The sequence below is a fragment of the Lontra canadensis genome, unplaced genomic scaffold (genome assembly GCF_010015895.1).
Source record: "Lontra canadensis isolate GAN:19392208 unplaced genomic scaffold, GSC_riverotter_1.0 scaffold1, whole genome shotgun sequence".
NCBI lineage: Eukaryota > Metazoa > Chordata > Mammalia > Carnivora > Mustelidae > Lontra > Lontra canadensis.
The window spans coordinates 126,308,318-126,328,587 of record NW_022630995.1 but is presented as its reverse complement, the minus strand read 5'-3'; the positions used below and the strand labels follow the sequence as shown (position 1 = coordinate 126,328,587).

General features: G+C 35.2%; 1 protein-coding gene across 17 annotated transcripts in view; it reads right to left on the bottom strand.

The window, feature by feature from the left end:
* Positions 1–20,270, bottom strand: part of RAPGEF2 (Rap guanine nucleotide exchange factor 2) — a 232,365-nt gene that overhangs the window by 49,212 nt on the left and 162,883 nt on the right. For 9 of the 17 annotated variants that reach the window (XM_032863210.1, XM_032863228.1, XM_032863219.1 and 6 more), the window contains one exon: positions 5,822–5,887. The exons of the other annotated variants lie outside the window; for them this stretch is intronic. In XM_032863210.1, coding sequence (XP_032719101.1) covers positions 5,822–5,887 — 66 coding nt within the window. The remainder of the gene's footprint in view (positions 1–5,821; positions 5,888–20,270) is intronic. 17 annotated transcript variants of the gene reach the window in all.

Here is a 20,270-nt window from a genome sequence, read left to right as displayed (position 1 = left end):
TCAAAGAACTTAGACTTGAGAAAGTCATAGACATTTACCTATCTATACACATACACATAAATATCAATTTTCTATTTGTTCATGTTTAAACCCTAAAAAAAAGAGCTTCTGTGGAACAGATTCACTAAGTATCCCTCAAGTGCTCCTACGATTCTCCCATATAACAGAGAAAGTGAATTGAAAAAGAAAATATCGGGCGCCTGGGTGGCTCAGTCGGTTAAGCGACTGCCTTCAGCTCAGATCATGATCCCGGAGTCCTAGGATCGAGTCCCGCATCGGGCTCCCAACTCCACGGGGAGTCTGCTTCTCCCTCTCACCTTCTCGATCATGCTCTCTCTCACTGTCTCTCTCTCAAATAAATAAATAAAATCTTTTAAAAAAATATATATAAAAAAAAGAAAGAAAGAAAATGAAAATATCCAGGGGTCGCCTGGGTGGCTCAGTCAGTTAAGTGACTGACTCCTAATTTTGGCTTGGGTCATGATCTCAGGGTCCTGGGATTGAACTCTTCATCAGGCTCCACATTCAGTGAGGAGCTGGCTTGAGGATTCTCTCTCCCTCTCCCTCTGTCCCTCCCCCTGCTCCCTCTCAAGTAAGTAAATAAACCTTAAAAAAAAAAAAAAGAAAGCATCCATATATTTGTCCATTCAACAAATATTTACTGACTCTTTCTCCTCTAACTATGTGCTAGTCAGTGAATGAGACACTAGAACATTGACTTAAGAATTTTATACTCTTATAAGTTATTACCAGTTCTTTTGAATTAAAAAAGGGGGCACGATTTATATTATCCCACTTATTATACTATTGGCCAGTAATACACTTGGCATTTCAAAATAGATGTTGACATCATGCAATACTGGTAACATTTTCTATTCCCTCCCTACATAATGATCCTATTTAGCTGTTGAATAATAATAATGTTAAAATAAAACTTAAATAAGAGTTTATCTTAGCAACATTCCCTTTTCTCCTTTGATCTCCTCCTTTCTCTCTTTCCAAAAACAAGATGCCATTCCATAGATTAGAATAAGTTTTCCAAGGGAGGTGATTCAGTTTTATGACAATGACCAATGAACTTTAATACCTCAAAGTTTCAAACAAAGAGGAAAAATCTATAGCCCATAATTGTTCAGATATGATTCAATAAATGTACTATGATATTTAATAACACTAAATATAGTCTGTATGGAAATATTTTTGACTTCAAAAGAGACAAGGAAAACACAGAAAAGACCTAAAAATAAAGTTATTAGGGGGCATCTGGATGGCTTAAGCATCTGCCTTCAGCTCTGGTCATATCTCAGCGTCCTGAGATCAGCCCTACATCAGACTACCTGTTCAGCAGGGAGTCTGCTTCTCCCTCTCCCTCTGCCACAACCCCCTGCTCATGTTTCCTCCCTCTCTCTCTCTCTGTCAAATAAATAAAATCTTTATAAAAAAAAATAAAGCTATTAGGAGGTATATGATTACATGCCAAATAAATGGACAAAAAACACATATGTTAGAGGAGCTTACAGAAGTGAGATATGTACTCAAATGTGTGAAATCATTGCAAACGTGACATATCTCACTAAGAGTGTTGTTTTTTTAAAAACCTGATAATTGAAGATGCTGTGAAATATTAGATAAAATTTAGGAGAATAACAATTCTCATATAAGGAATAGATAGGTGAATAATTCTAACTTGAGAATTTATATATATATATATATATATATATATATATATTTATCCATAATGCAGAATGGTGAAATATTCACAGGATTTCTTCATGAACAATTTGAAGATGGAAATCTGCCAAGATGTACTAGTAACTATGATTTTGCATGTTGTTAAGTGATAGATATCAGATATTAAAATGTGTCCAAAACCAGGATAAATATCCTTCATCATCTACATTTCCATTTAATTCAGTCACTCACTACAGAAGTCAACTGGGGAAACGTTACTCAATGGCTCAGTGATTTTAAAAGGCATAAATCAATGCATGTAATTATAGAACAAACTGATTTCTACTGATTATTTTTTATGACTCAGGTTGACATGTGTCACATAGTGTGATTTTTTTAAATTAGCTTAAATTTGTCAAATGAAGACAAAATTATCTAATGAATTTTCACTCACTAAACACTTATTTACTCAAGTCTCATAGGACTCTCTTCAATATCCATTAGCTGGTCATCTTTCCTAACAATTTGCTCTGTGGAAAGTACTAAGAGCTTCAGAGCTCTAAATCTACTAGAATACACATGGGTCCAGCCTTTATATACTATAGTCTCTTCAACTATGCTAGCTTATAGCCACAGTTACCAGAATTACATACCTATGTTAGGCTAAGACTCATAAAGAGTATTTAAAAAGAAAAAAAGTCTTTCACTCTTAAGAATTCAATTCCATTTTATAAATACTTATTGAGTATCTGCTATGTCAGACTATTAGGGCCAGGGAATATAGAGGTGAATAAGACAGTCCCAATTCCAAATGTAACTTCTACTATCCAAAATGTTATTGAAACAGGTGTTACCTACAATAGAAAAATAAATCAAACATAATTAAAAAAAATGGCTTTTATCTCCCCCCTACCACCTATATTCTTTGCAGAACAGCATGAAATGTTATATACATAAATATATAAATTATGCATACATAATTTAGTATTAACTGAATACTTCTTTATATTAGAACAGATGCCACATTTAAGGAAGTTTTAAAAATTTAAAAAATTTCCCCGTAGATTGGTATAATAGTATCATGATTAAATTTTATTGACAGCCAAGGTTCCAGAATGGGAGAAGTTGTAGGAGCTGTTTCCATAAAGGAAGATTATGAAATGCACTGCTTTGACCCAGACAGCCACAATACTCTGGAATAATAGAGACACTGGAGCCCACATCTGGGGGAAATAGTCTTTAAGAGGCAAATGAACTAGACAGGGATTGGAAGTCAGGGGACAAGTGTAGTACAGGAAACCGTGTTTAAACATGAGGTCAAACAAAGAATCCCTAGGAGGCATAACTCGTAGTCTGAGTAAAATATACCAAGAAGGGGTATAATATGGCGATGACAACAAGATTCATTTATTCCAAATTTTTCTAGACTTGACCAGTGCCTATTTAAATTACTATCAGTATCCTATTTCATTAAATTTCAGATTAAACCGGGGCTGTGAATTATCTTGTGGTGCTAGCCACCATTTATAGCCAAAACTGTTCAAAATATAAGAAAAAGTTTGAAGTTGGGACTACATACAGTAATTACCTGAATAAAATTAAACAATAATTAAGCTAAAGGGGAAATTAACACATTTTATATATTTTAATCTTAGTACCAATATATTTCACAATTAACACAATTTAAAGGAATCTCATATTTTTATCATTTAAATATTTTTACGATTTGACATATGAATATATTACTATTTAAATTTCTCCTGGATCAAGCAACCTATATTCCCAAAAATATGGTACTTGTGGATCACAAGTGCAATAAACTTCTGTCAGGCAAATGACTGAATCATAGTTTAACCACAAACACTATTAACTACATAAAAAACACAGGGTAATATTAAAATCAGATTGTTAAATGCACAAAGTGAGCATAAACAAAATTCATCATAGTTTCACATAATCTGGGTATCAACTATATAATAACTTCTATCTGTTTTGGGAGAAAAAGGGATGTTATAACAATTGGCTGTAAACAGGTACTATATAAAAAACTTAAGTCTCAGGGCGCCTGGGTGGCTCAGCGGGTTAAAGCCTTTGCCTTCGGCTCAGGTCATGATCTCAGGGTCCTGGGATCGAGCCCGAGCCCGCATCAGGCTCTCCGCTGAGCGGAGAGCCTGCTTCCTCCTCTCTCTCTCTGCCTGCCTCTCTGCCTACTTGTGATCTCTATCTGTCAAATAAATAAATAAAAATCTTAAAAAAAAATCCCTTTAAAAAAAAACTTAAGTCTCATTTAGGAACAGGCATTTGATAGTCTTTGATTTATTAGTTAGTCCCATGATCGGCATTTATAAAATTACTAGTTAATAAATGAACTCTGTTTTGAACATAAATGTATTGAATTTGAGTGCCTTGAAGTCTCTGACACCACTGAGTCAATACTTTGTTGAAATGGTAAAATTCTTCAAAGTAATGATAATGTAGTAGAAGCTAAGATGGCTGCCTTCTTCCCTTTCCATCTCTCCCCACCAAAGACTTCTTTATGCTCTTGTTTTTAAGCTCTACAAGGAAGAGTTGGTATATTATTGGACATGTAATGGAAATGGACTAGAGTTTCATGTTTGACAGTGCATTATCATTAGCGTAGGGGGTTGCTAAGAAATCCAACAGTTAAAAAAACAAAACAAAACACAATTACTGCCACCAACATTTGAAATTTATTTCACTGAGAAATTTCCAACTAACCTTTAGAATCACTTTATTTCAAGAAATAATTACAACAAAACATGCAAGGTTTGCATTAATTGTTGGGATCTACACAATCCTCCCTTTATCTTGAGTGACACTATTTAAAGTAAGTTAAATATCACACTTAGTGACCCAAACCTAACTTTATATTAAATTATATTCCTAAGAATTTACCCAAATGAATACTGCTTTCCTCCTATCATCACTAGAGTTTTGTGAGTGTTCTTTATGCTCATGTTTTTAATCTCTGCAAGGAAGAGTTGGAGAGTTGGTATGTTACTGGACACATTTCCTATTTTTCTCTGAGATGTTCATGAAATACAGTCTCTTATATTTTTTCTACTCATTCATCACTTATTGGAAACCTAAGTTGTGAGGACTAAATGAATGACTGGGCATAAAGCATTTACGATAGAAGTGTGTTAGCTTAATGATAATTACCACACATGGATGCTGTGTAAGACAGAGGTCCTTTCTAGGTCTAGAATTTCTAATGTAGCTAGAATCCAAGAGTAGAAACCAGTGGATTACTGAGAGGGGTTTAGTGGCCAAAATCATCCAGCCACAAACACTGTCCCCTTACCCACTTCAGAACTCAAGTTGTGTTTTAAAAGCAATTCATATTTTCTCTCTCTGCATCTGTATATACACAGGCACACACACCCCTATTTTTCTTTTACTACTCAACTGTTCAGGTACTACTCATCCTGACACTCTCTGACCTACTTCTATACACAGCTTGAATAGGCAGGAATATTATTTAGTAGCTCATTTTAAAGGCCACTTCATAATACAATCAACTTTTGTATCTCTCAATCCTGATATTTCTTTAAGAACACCAGAAAAAGTAAACATTTGGATTCCTGAATATTATTCATCAGAAAAAATTTTTGCTTCCCTTATACCTTATGGTACGTTCTAGCTCCAATACTTATTCTTGATTACATCATCCATCAGTTTTCCACAAAGAGAAAGATATTTGTATGATCTGTAGTTTCTTTTGTGCATAAACATAAAAGAAACAGGTTTTTCCAAAAGTATCATGAGATAATAATTTTAATAAATGAATAGATCTAATTTATTTCTCATTAAGATACATGGAGACTTTTTTAATGTCGATATGACTATGTTTCACAGAACCGGGTCTACAAGAATTTGCTTTATAGCTACTAGAGAAACCTGACAAAAAGTAGTAATTTGTAAGAAGATTCTCCCAGCTTCCTGCCAGGCTCGAAAGACATAAGCTTCACATCAACATATATGGAGTTATCCTCTGGTCAACCTCCTCCTCAGTCAAACAACTTTGGACAAGTTAATTAACTTCTGTGCACCTTAGTTTCTTCTATCAAATGAATATAACATAATACAATGACTAAATGAAATAATCATTGTGAACCACAGAATCTACCTTACTGATGCCTCTCTCTTCCTTTTCATTCCCTTTGCCATTTTTCCAGTCAAGGTTCTCCAACACCTTAGGTCAGATGTTTTTCAAATACAATGAGAAAAAAAAAAGAAAAGAAAAGAAAAGAAAAAGACCTGACTTATTTTTGACACTGTTATAGCTAACACTACTATTATAGTAGTTTACTTATGATATATATTCCCCCAAGTCTATATATTACATTTTAAATAAACCATATGTTTATAAAGAGGAGCTCACTGCTTAAAATACTATACTAAATTTTATAAAGTGAATAACCTCATTATCATGATATGCTTCTAATCCAATTACTCTCTTTTATAAACATTCGAATTGTCATAGCTAAGAATTCTCACAAGGTGATAACATCTTGGGGAGTTTGTGCTTTTGTGTGTAGAGTCTTACGATGTTTGGCTGTAAAAGTCTCCATGTATTTGACCCAGACATATGCTGAAACCTGGTATGGCTTAACCACAATAAGATGCTCTTTCTATCCTGAGGACACTGCCGGTAGAGGACTGTCTGAACAGAAGACACCACTGAACATGAGTAAAGTGCGAGTTTAGTTGTGTTTTGTTTCAAAAATTCCTTGCTACTTTCCTACATGAAAATAATATTTTAAAGGGAACTTAATAGAGAAGACTTTGTTATCAAGATAAAGTTATACACATGACTATCTGTCCAAAAATAAACCTTTATGGGTTAGAATTAGCTACTGAGATATGACAGCGACCTAGCAGAAAGGCCACTCTCATGTTTTGGGAGATTGGTAACATAAATGAATCATAAACTTCATTGGCTACAGTTGGGTAAATTATAATCTATCTAAAATCTAACTCCTACACTTCTGACATAGTGATAATTTGCACACAAATAGAGTACCTATTACCCTCTATTGAGGAAAATAACCAAAACTAGTAAATTGACGTTTTTAAGCAAATTCTTTTAGAAAGCCTTTTCTACTAGATGTTGAAAGAAAGCACTGAACAGAAGGAATCCATGTGACCTGTACTTTAAAACAGAAAAGTAGAATCCTTTAGTATGATGAGAAAGTGTATGAACTATTTAGGTGTCATATATTTCAAAATGCAAGGCTGTGCCCCATTTTTTTCAAAGAGAAGGCAATAATAAAAACACCTGTATATGAGTTCCTTTGTGCCAGGCCCGGATCTAAGTACTTGCAGATACATCAGGTCATTTAACTCTTTGCACTATCTTATGAAGTAGGTGTTATTATGACCATTTTTAAATGGGAGGAAACTAAGACACAGAAAAGTTAAGTGATCTATACCAAGATCAGGTAGTGAAAAGGTGGGAAAAGAAAGATTCCAGCTTTGGACATCTGGCTCTAGAGCACAAACATTTAAGCTTTAAATTTAATGTATTTATTAATTTAGTAGCTGACCTGAAAACTCATGGATACTAATGAAATGGTCAAATGGCTGCTTATATCAACTAATTAATATAGTTTCTTGTGCAAATTTTAATATCATACAGAAAAATACTAATTTGAAATAATTTTTCACTCTAACATTCATAAAATCAATTTATTAAAACTTTACATCTGCTTCCTAACAGAATTTTCATTTCTTCTACATTGTTTGAGACGTTACTTTTTCGAGTCTGTATGTGATAATGTACATTAGTGAAGTTGATTTTTCATTTGTCCTATAGGTTCTTTATAAAGTTGTTTACTATACATTTTATAAACTCGTCTTTAAAATATTATGGCAGGGTGCCTGGGTGGCTCAGTCAGTTAAGCATCTGCCTTCGGCTCAGGTCATGATCCCAGGGTCCTGGGATTGAGTCCCACATCGAGTTCCCTGCTCAATGGGAGGCCTGCTTCTCCCTCTCCCACTCTCTGCTTGTGTTCCCTCTCTTGCTGCCTCTCTCTGTCAAATAAATAAAATCTTAAAAACATTTTTTTAAAAATAAAATATTATGGCAATATCCAGTACTTGCCATTTTGAGATCACACATCCAGGAATCATTATTAAATCTGTGTAAAATGTAAAGCCTTTTAACTCCTTTATACCAGTTCCATCATGTGATGCTTATAAGCATTCCAAGCTAGCAATGCTTGAGGTCACTGCGGCATTATGTTCCTTATTGGAGTATTTTAAAATTTTTTTAATGTAAAATAAATTAGGAGAGAACCTCATAAAATATGCGAGGAGAGCAACTCCTTTTCTGGTACTTGCCTGATATATAATTTTCCTAACATTTGATAATCAGAAAAAAATTATGCACACACATACAGACTTAGGTATATGTTAGTCAACAGATTTCATCATCTTAAAGGAAGACACCTGGCATAGTGAGGGCAGTTCTATAATTACTATCAGAACCAATGAAAATTTGTCATCTGAAAGATAGCTATATTTTTTCAAAATGAAAATGTTTATGTGGAACCTAAAATAAAACAAGCGGTCTATACAGTTTTCCACAGAAATACTGAGATAGTTGATAAATGATCATGATATAGGGCCAAATGAAATGTCCTGCTGCCCTATTAAGACACACAATTTTATGATGGTTTAAGAGACAGTCACTCCATTCTCACTCCACCTCCCCATCCCACTACCCTGCACAACATATAATCCCTTCTTCTTTTCAATTTATTTGCAATCATCAATAACCACCGATCTGAAAAGCACACATTCTTCCAAGGGATTCCAAGAAAGAAAAAAAAAAAAAACAAGCCTAGATCACTCAATCCAAGAAATTGTCAATAAAATACATGGCAGCTGCTGGCACTTAGTCAGGTAATTTTAACATCATCTTCTCAATAGCATTCCACTATTTAAGTATAGCGCATTTTGTCTTCATGTTAGTAATAATGACAGCCATTATTTGGAGGGGTATGTACTGTGTAATGAGCAAGGAGCTCAGTATTTGATATCTATTTGTTCTAACACCTATAAAAAGTCCAGATGCTGCTGAAGAGACAGAAGCTCAAACAGCTCAAGTGACTTGTCCAAAGCCTCCAGGTAAGAGGCTCCAAAATCTCTACCCTTTTTACTTTGTACCCTGACTCTAGATTTTTACTATTTAAGGCCATATTCTAACCCAATCTTTGCACCTATCTTCTCCCTTATTTAAATAGTAAATGCCTTAAAGGAAGTTTACACTAATATAAGAACAGCTTTATTTTCTAATGTGAAAACCAGCCCAATAAATACACTTTTTAGCAAAATTAGTGATTATCCCCATGGTAAAACTTATAATCTCTTACAGTTGCTAAAACTTGAGTCCTCAGTCTCTTGTTTTCCAGGACAAAGGGGGACCAGTGCTATGGAAGCAGCAGTCTCTGGAGAGGTTGAGAAGTTGCTGGTAATACCAGAAACCAACTTCTGCAACCAATTAGACAACAACTCTGATGAGCTCCAAAGGGACGATGCTTAGTTATCCCAGCTGTAAAAGTGCTCAAGGGAGTATGGAGTTAGGGAAATGAGTGTTTAAAGTCAAGGAAAAAAGATTCCCAGGGGATCTATGGAGAACCTTAAGCTGCTTTCTTTTTTAATAAAAATAAATAGCTGGTTTGGGGAGAAAGCCTCACACAGAATTAAAAACATTAACGTACAAGTAGCTCTTAACTCTTTAGAAGTTGCACAAGCTACCACACATCCAAATGCAAAAGTGCTAACGTTTCTAGACAACAAAATACCATAAAATGTCTGAGACTGGCTAGTTATTCAGCAGTGTCCTCCCTTCCAGGAAATACAGCTGGACCACATTTCCCAGCCTCCCTTATAGTTACATATGTGCCCATTTAAGTGAGTTCAAGCCTTACGAGTATGGACAAACACCAGCGATACATGCCATTTCCACACGTTACTTATAAAAACCTTCCTTAAGACTGTCAAGATCTTCCCCCCCCGCCCCATCAAAACAGTCTCTGTTGGACAACAACAGAAGCTTTGTTCTGAGGGTTAGACAACTGAGCCACAAAATAGAGGGGATTGGATCCATAAAACACTGCTTATAAGGGAACTATCCACCAAGTAATCAATCAAGAGTACTTGCTTTAGGGGCACCTGGGTGGCTCAGTGGGTTAAGCCTCTGCCTTCAGTTCAGGTCATGATCTCAGGGTCCTGGGATCGAGTCCCGCATCGGGCTCTCTGCTCACCAGGGAGCCTGCTTCCTCCTCTCTCTCTCTGCCTGCCTCTCTGCCTACTTCTGATCTCTATCAAATAAATAAGTAAAATCTTTAAAAAAAAAAAAGAGTACTTGCTATAGATTTCATGCAAAAGAGAAATAAATTTCTACGGTGTTTGAGCCATTATGTTTTGTTTGGTACAAAGGCTGGCATTATCTTAACTCATATAAACACATTATCATTAACTCACATAAATATAAATAATTCATATACATTGTCTTAACACATATGTACATATTAACTCATATAAATACTCAGTGAGACCTATTTGTGAAAAATCTTCCGCAATGAAATTTTAAATCCCTTAAGGAGAAGTAGGTAGTGTTCTGAAAATATCTTGACCTTATAGTACTATGTCCAATTTGGATAAAATAAACATTAGAGTTCTTCTACCTATTCAAACACATTTATTGAAAACCCATTTTATGCTAGTATACCAGATACTATTCCAAGTTTTCCAGCTATTGGAGTAGGAAAGATAAACTACCCGCTCTCATGGATCTTACAACTAGTGGGTGGAGACAAACAATAAAAGGATAATGAAGAAAACTGTCAAATAGTGATAAGTGCTGCATTCAACAAAGATTAAACAAGATGTATTATGCTAAGTGAAATAAGTCAGAGAAAAACAAATACCATATGATTTCACACACACATGGAATTTAAGAAACAAAACAAACAATTTTGGGGGAAAAAAAGAGAGAAAGGCAAACCAAGAAACAGACTCTTAACTATAGAGAATAAACTGTTGGTCACCAGAGGGGAGGTGGGTGGGGGATGGGTGAAATAGGTGATGGGGATTGAGGAGGGAACTTTTGATGAGCACCAGGTGTTGTGTGGAAGTGTTGAATCAGTATATTGTACACCTGAAACTAATAACTAATATCATCACATTCTGTTAACTAACTGGAATTTGAATAAAAATTTAAAAAAAGAGAGAGAGAGACAGAGAGGACTGATGTGATGAAGAGTCATAGGACAGCCAGGGAAGACCTAAGATGTGATACTGAGATGAGAAAATTACTTTTTATATTTTCACTTATTTTCTAAAGAGATAGTTCCAATTATAATATTTTGCTAGATATATATATATATATATATATAAAAAATATAGATGTATAGATGTGTGTTATGTGTATTAGATAACATAACACACATCACAAAGCTATATTATACATATAAACATACATGCATATGTGTATGTACATACATACTTTATATATAACACATACATTACCTTCCATATATTTTTAGAATATATGTTATGTTTGCCTTTGTGTAAAAGATAAGTCTAGTACATCTCTAAGTCAAAGGAATATAATTATTAAACATTTTATTAAAGATTCTTAGCTATTTATACAACTTAAAAACAAAATCAACTAAGTATCATAGTACCTTATGAATCAAAGACAGTATAAAATATATTTGGAGGTGTTCAGTGCCTTATGAGTGGGAGACTACTAATATCTGCTCACATTACATGACACAAATATTATATGATGGAAATACAAGTCTTCAAAATAACTACTTGTTCTCAAAAAATACTGCTGAACAAATTAAATGGAAAATTAAGTCTAAAACCCACCTACTTGTAGTCAACTGACTAAAGTACTCAAAAATGTCATTGAATGGATTGACTCCTTAAGAAAAAAAATTCTATTAAAATTTATGTTGTAATCTTTTAAAAATAGGAATTAATGAACCTTCTTTTCCCTAAAAGCTCGGATATACTCAAAATCCTTGATTCCACAGGCTTTATATCTTAGCATTTGTGTGTGGTAGTAGGAAGTTGGGGTGGGAGAATGACCATCAAACAAATAAGAGTATGTCACACAGAGTTAAGTGAATTGAAAACTAATAAAATAGGATACAGGATATAGAGGGTAGAAGGTCTCACTGCTAAGATAACATTTCAAAGACCTTGATGGAGCAAATGCCTGAAACGTATAGATACATAATGGGGAAACAGGACATCAAGAGCAAAAGTCAAAGGCAGGGGTGGCCTTGGTATGTTTTAGGAGTAGGTAAGAAGGTTAGTGAAAGCCCTGAGAAGACCAGAGGGAATTAGTACAGAGAGATATTCTATGCTGAAATCATGTAGGAAAGCTATGGTAATGATTTTGTATTTTATCCTGAGTGACATGGGAAGCCACTGGAGGGTTTTGAGCACTCAGAATGTATGCAACATGAATTTAAAACATCTCCCTAAAGTGTTTAATGTGAATATATATTATTTTTTGTGAATATATATAACTTTTAATAAATATTTATGAGTAATTCCACAGGACTTAAACAGAAAAAGATGTTTATTACAGCTTATATCAAGGCCGTCAGCAAACAAGGGCATCGTAGTTGTCTTGATGGATACACCACAGGTTGTGTGACTCAACTGTAAAGCTGTGTCCATTCTAAGTTATCGTTCATGGGTACAATGGCTATATAAGTTAATTTACTGAAAATCCCACCCCATTTTTGTGAGACACACATGCACACGACAGAGGAAATGACTTTGATTTTAATCGACACCTCAGATCCTACCTCTCTAATGGTTCATGTCTGGATTTCATTCAAACACTACACCACAACTGCTACTTCTCCAGAGAGGAGGATTACAACTTAGCTAGACAATAATCTTTAAATCAAAAAATGATTACATGTTATCCCTCTTAAGTTACTAACAAAAATAGTAGGTATTAATTTTATGTGTCTAGTGTATCACTTTTTCCTTTTACTTCAAAGATAAAGATATTCATTTCAGCATTTATTTCCAAGGACTTCAGTGCTAAGACATTTAACTTAATGTTTTATTGTCAAAGGCTTTATGTGTCAACCTGGAACACCAGATAATGTCACTGCTTTAGCTCTGTCTCGAGGGCACTGTGGGAGAACTGACTGAACATTTGCAGTGCATTACTCGTTGCCCAGGGTCAGCGGAAACACGTACTGCGTAAATTGCAGGAAGTCGAACAGATTTTTCTTTTTCCTTTAACTTTCCCTTTTTTTGTTGTTTTGTTTTGTTTGGACTAGTAAGCCTTAGACACCATATCATCAAATGAATAGTTTGAATTACTAAGACACAGTCAAACACACGTTACCTCATAAGGAGACTCCTTCCTAATACCCTCACTTCTGTCAATGCTCCAGCATTTTTCATGACCTTCTCAGTCATCTGCAAAGATTTATTTACATAATCAATTGAGCGACTCTCTTAGAAAGCACATTCTTCCTAAATTAACACCAACATTTAGTACTCTATCAGTCCATTAAGCTTTTACTTTCCTCAAACTTCAACTACTTTCTCTGAACTTTTCTGTTAAGTGTGTATGTGGATGCGTATTAATTTATTACCCCAAGTTTAAATCAGGAAAATAGAATAGCATTAATCAAGATGCACTTAGGGAATCTTATGATTGTTTAATATAAGCTGTAATGTCAGTGCACGTGTGTATGCGTATACACGCACACAAACAAGCACTTAATAATTTGAACATGTCTTTAGATAGAAACAGTTTAAATTTCATAACCTGGAAGTTACATAGCCTAAACCTTCAGCAAAAGCAAGAAGTTATAAAATGAGCCACGCTTGCAGTGACAACACTGTGCCAGGGGATTTACAAATACTATCCCAGTTCCCTCTGATGTTCCCGCACCACCGGTGTCCTCCCCTGCTGCTGCTTTCAAGTCTTTCTGCCCCCCACCACCCCTTCAATCTCTTCTCCATGTTGCAGCCAGGGTAAACTTTTAAAAGATGACAGAAAAATACACACCTGATCTTGTCATTCGCCTGCCACAAATCTTTTAGTGGCCTCTTCACCCTCAGGGAAGTGTTTATACTCCTAACCACTGCACCCACTGGCTTCTGCTCCTGATCTTTTCACACACCTCTTTCCCCCCCACTCTGTACTCCATCTCTGAAGCTCTTCAGGGTTATTGGAAAGTCAGACTCTGTAACTATCTCTGGGTCTTCACTGTTCTCTCCTCCTAGAAGAACAGTCACCACCCTCAAGGCTGGCTAATTCTCTGAACTCTCCTCATGGAGGTGAGAAGGTCCTGTAAGATGCTCCTGTGACACCGAGAACCGAGAATGTCACCTGGGACAGAACTTAACCACACTTTACAACAGTTGCTGATTTAACTCTCTAGGTGAGTCCAAAAGGGAATATGTCTGCCTTTTTCATTCCTCTTTCCCTTGCTTTGGAGTGCCTAAGCTATTGTCGGCACTTGATACTTGCACAAACCACCGATCTATTAACCCTAGTTTAGAGCTGAAGACGCTGCGGCTGAGAGACACTGAACAAGGACTATCTCTTGCCAATGTTCTCTCCCTTCCCAATTCCACAGTCACCCCTTGCTACCAGCAATTACATGTAGGATCACCAGAATAAAATGAAAAGACAAGGAATAGAAGAGGGATGGAATTATACTAAATCTAGGCCAATAGTAACTATAGCTAACCATTATATTTAGTTTGGATTTCCTAGAAGTCGGGACAAAAGCCTCTGGGCTAAAAAATTTTTGAATTTATATCCGTACAGATTCCAAAAAAGGAGACTGGCAGGTGAAGAGTGTTGGAATTCTACTTCAGAATTGTAAGGTTAATTCATCTACTTAATTATTTAACAAGTATTTACTGACTTGCTTCAGTGAACCAGGCATTGCTACACGGGAGGGAGCTAGTTATATGGCAATGACTGGGACTAGCAAAGTCCTGGTCTCTAGAATTTACATTTCTAGAGGCAGGAGGGGATTGATGGTGGAAAAGCAAGAAAAATAACAATAAACAAAACGACTTTAGATATCAGCAAGTACCATAAAAACAATACTAAAAATGTAGGGTGATGTAATGCACAGTGGTGGTTGGGAATAGGGAGGCTATCTTATCTATTTTATTTTCAGGGAGGTTATTTTATTTTATTTTATTTTAATTTTAAAGATTTTTATTTATTTACTTCACAGACAGAGAGAGATCACAAGTAGGCAGAGCAGCAGGCAGAAAGGGGGAAGCAGGCTCCCTCCTGAGCTGAGAGCCCAATGCAGGGCTCTATCCCAGCACCCTGAGATCATGACCTGAGCCGAATGCAGAGGCTTAACCCACTCAGCCACTAAGCGGCCCCCCAGGGGGGTTATTTTAGATCAGGCAACCTGGAAAGGTGGCTCTGAGAAAATCATATTTGAGATGATAGATGAATAAACACAAAGGATCTAGCCAAACAAGGTGGGGGAGAGCTTTCCAGGTGGAGGGGATCTCAAGGGCAAAGATCTTAAGGTGGGAAAAACCTAGGAATGTTCAAGAAACAGAAGCCCAAGGTGACTGGGTGGGAGAAAATGATAATGCTTGAGGGGGAAAGTGGTATAAATGAAGTCAGAAAAGCAGGGAACTATTCCTGCTAAAAAGCAGGCTTTTTTAAGGGCAATGGGAAGACACTGGACTTTTTAAATAAGCAATTGACAAGATCAGTTACACTTCATAACATCATTCTAGTAGGGGTGTTGGGGAGGGAGAATGGATTCTAAGAGGTTGGAATGGAAGTAGAAAGACAAGTTAGCACAGAGTGAGGCATGAGATCTAGGTTACTGGGGAAAAAAAAAAAAAAGGCCTTTTAGAACCTAACCTGTGATACTTACAGGGGTCTCTGTAATCAACTGTTTAACTTCTTCAGAAGATAAAAATTCGATCTAAAGTACCATACAGGCAATTAGTTATACGGCACAAATTGCTACAATACTTTAATAATTAGTTTTGACCTCCTGATCAGAATTAATGTGCCTAAAAGATTTCCAGGGAACAAGGGGTCAAAGTACAAAAATATTCAAGTTATTTCAGTAATAATTTACTACATATCTTAATAAAATGAATACTTATTTTGACAAAGCACCTAACCAGAGAGTAGCATTAGGAGGTCATAGTTTATAATATGAATTATAGAAAGAATACATAGTCCAAGCTGTCTGGGTGACTCAAGAAAATCATTTAAATTCCCTTGCAACTCAATTTCCTCACCAGTGTAGAACAGACATAACAAGGTCTGTCTTGCCCACCTCACAAGAAAGCTCTGAGAATGAATGGAGGATAAATACAAAAGAATTCTAGTAATACAAAGCATTATACAAATGCAAAGTTGTGTATGAAAGTACACTGACAGACCTGGAGGATTTTTAGGGGTTCATTTAACATAATCTCATTTCACAGTTGTAGGAACTGATGTCCAAGAAGGTGAATTAGCATGGCACTGCTAACAGCAGAATCCTGTTCTTACTTTTATGTAAAAGAAAAAAATTAATTTGAATATTTTCCAAAATCTCTATAATATAAATCTTAGCATTAATTTTTTTAAACAAGTATTCTGAAGAACACAAAAATACTGAAAGGGAACAGTAACTTGGAATTCATTATTAATGATGTATGATGTTTATACAAATCAAAAATAAAGTAGGATTAATTTTAATCTCAATGCCAAATTATGGGCACATATTTACGGACACAAATTATGTGTCTTAGAACAATGACTATTCTCGTTTTGACGTTATATTGAAGACCTTCAAAGACTGTTTAATGTTTAATGCATATTAATATTGTTTCTAAATAGTAGGTCTCAAACTTTCTATTATCTACAATTCCTAAATAGCTTATACCAGGTTTTTTTTTGCTGCTTAGGTGAATATTTATTTCCATATTTCTTGTAAATGTTAACTGCATGACTTACTGTAACAAAATTCTGATAGTTAACAATGTTAATCCTAATTTATCATTAGAATTGCTACTATAAATATTGAGGGGGGTGGTGGTGCATGTTGGCTCCAACTTTACACCCTACTCAGTTTCATCTAAGTTTATCTAGCCATAAGGGGAAAAAAATCTTCCCGAGGTGAAACAATTATCCACTGATTCTGAACTTACTAACATTTGCCTTTACCTGAATTTTTGTACTTTTTATCAATTCATCTCTTATACAATCAATAAATACTTACAAAATATCTGAGATCTGAAAGTCAAGCATCTGGCCACATTAAGATCACGGGAAATGGAATTCAGGCAAAAGAAACAACTAGAGGAAAGAGTTCGTGGCTTGGTCTGTTAAATGAACAAAAGGAGGATCATGGCAGTTGAAGTGGAGTGGATTCGGAAAGTTGAACAAGATGAGGGAAGAGCAAGCCTCAGCTGCTTCATACACAGCTCTGTAGGGAGCATAGATTTTGTTCCAGGTGCAATAGGGACTTACTAAAGAGTTTTAAAAGAAATGACACGGTCTAGTCATATTTTACAAGATAAAGCAGGCTCTGTGAAATGGCAAGATTTGAAATAAAGGGAACAGTGGGAGTCAACTGGAATAGTCCAAGTGAGATAATGGTAGCCTGGATCCAGATGATAATGGAAATGGAGAGAAAAAACATGAATTCATGATTAAAAGGGCAGAATACACAGGATTTAATGAAGAATAATGAGTTTTGGGCAAAGTGAAGGACCAAAGATAATTTGTAACTCTAGGGCTTCTGTATCTTAATGGATGGTAATGTCAAAGATGACGAGCTGAGGAAAACTAGAGAACCACAGGTATCTATGGCCTACTTGATTAGGTAGTTAGTTGGGTTTATTTCTTGGTGGTGATTGGGAGAACACTCAGGAGTTATATTTTGATCACATCAAATATGAGTTGACAACATCTACAGTGATGTATCTAGTGGGTAATTGAATATATGGTCTTGGATTTTATTATAATCAACCAGTGGATGTCTGGTTTAGGGGGCAAATTTTCTAAGACTTTTCACCTGCTCATTAAGCATTAACATGTTAATATGCATAAAAATAAATAATGATCAAGATGATTATGATGATGAGGAAGAGAATATTTTGATTTATACTGTAATGGGATAAAGATTCTTGAAATCAACAAACAGATGGGGTAATGAGATACGAGGTCCCATTTTCTTTCCCTTCTGTTCTAAGGCATTAATATAAAAGTGTTAGATAACATACTAGCAAAAAATTTAAAAAGTAGCCCTGCAGGAATGTAAAATAGGAATTCACTTATAAAGTAAAGTTAGCTTAAACATCTAGAACTTTGCTCACAGAATCTTTTAAAGAACTTGCAAAATACCTAGTACCTCCTCCAAATGTATATACCTAATAAAAGTTCAGTTGAACTAAATGTTTATCATTTGACTTAATGTGACTTTGTAAATAAAGTCTGTTCTTTAAATGCTTTCAGGATTAACAAACCTCCTGAGACAGAAATCTCCTTTCTTTTACAACTTAAGAGAACTCACTTAAAGGTCAGAATCAAGAAAAACTAAATAGTAACCAAGACACCAATAATAAAACACATCAAGCAAATCAGACATGATCTCTTATTTTTTTGTGTATACTCTTCCCTTGAAGGCCATGGTCTGACATCCATTATTCTCTGATGCTTATAAACTAGAGATCTTCATTTTGAAACAGATAGATGCATATCGTCATATATGACCAAACAAGGCCTATTCTGATGTATTCTACCAACTGCGGAAAACTGAGGAATAAGAAATGAAAAGTAAAGAGGTGGAAAATAATATAAGGTCAATGCAGAGAGAGTAAATTAAGACATCTTTATTCCAAAGTGAATAAGTGACTTAAGTGATAAAAGGAGGGGAAAAGTGATAAATACACAATTGTCAAGAATTCTATATATTCCACTTCATTATGCTTCAAATCTCTGAGATATTCTGAAATGAATGGAACAACAACAGAAGATTTAATCACCTTTAATTCAGGAAAAGGGGGTGGGCTATTAATGTGAATGAATACCCGACAAGTCAGAAACTACATATGACCACAAGAATACTGCTTTGCTTATCTCAGAGCAAATGCCCCGCTCTGTGTGTACATGTGGGTGTGTGTGGTGAGGGAGTGGGAGTGGGGGAGCAAGGATTAACAACATCCTTAATATTTCCAACCTAAATACTGCCCAGGGTGGTTAGTTACCAGGTACCTTAAAAAAATTCTTGAAGTTTCAATTTCATAAGTCCTAAGGTTCCTCAGCATTATTTGTGTAAGAAGCTTATTATGTAAGTATCTCCCTTTAAGTCAGTGAGTGGTGGGACAAGAAAACACTTGCCTTACCTGAGAGCATGTTTAGTTGATACGGTAGTATATTATTGTGTTAGAAGGCGGCAGGTACCTTTCTTGGTTGATTTGAGGGAAACAACTCTGAAAGAACAATGGCTTTTCTGGCAGAAGTGCTAAGGGCTTTAGGAGAAGGATCCAATAAAGCCACATTTAGGAGCTGTTATACCACTTTTCAGTAAAGAAACTTTGGCCTAAAGTTGTTCACTTTTCTTAAATTGAAATGTGGATGATTTCATGTGGATCAGAAACAGCCTAACATAAAATATGTTGCACTTAGCATATAAGAATTTCAGTGTTAACACCTTTTTTGGCACAGATTGTCAATTTTTGTTGCACGCAAATTTGGGGAGGGGGGGAGAATGAACTCATGACTTAAAAATCTGGCAACTGCTTGAATTTCACTGTAAAGAAGCATCATTAAGAAGCTAGGAATGTGAGTCACTTAATATCAGGCTTCAGCTAAATTCTTAAGTGGTTACATAACACCACTAATTTTTAAGATCAAGAAAGATTTTTTTTTTAATGTCAGGCTTTAGGATTTCCTTTTTCTGTTTTTCATACTACTAAAATGTCATGTCTGACCCTACTACCTATGTTACTTATTGCTTTTTTTTTTTTGAAGATTGAAACCTGTCCACATCTTCAGACAGATGTCCATTATTATTAACCTGGCTCTCCAAGATCGTATCTTTCTTCAGGCTTGGAAACTCATCTGTGATAAAGCTTCATGTTTACAAAAAAGGTAAAACATGAGAAATTCTACTGCAATAGTTAAAATAGCACTAAAATCCTGGTTAGTTCACATATTATCGAATAATTGAAATAAAAATTAAAAACCATACTTTAAATCCTAGAAGCTTCACACCATGCAGATAACATGTTTGAATGAATAACAAAAGTTTTCACTCAAGCTTTGACATTTTGACATGAAGTAAATATAAATTTTCAATTCTGGAAAATGAATAAAGAGAACATATTTGAAAATTAATTTTAAATATCATTTGAACTTCTATATACTTTCTCAAAATTAGCTGTAGTAAAATTAGAAAAACAAATATATAAGTTCTATGTTTATTATTAATCAAAGGCACGCTTTTGTGAGAACAAGGATCACACACAACTAATATTAATTTGCTTAAGCTGTAAGAGCTTCTTTTCCCAGAATTCTAAAA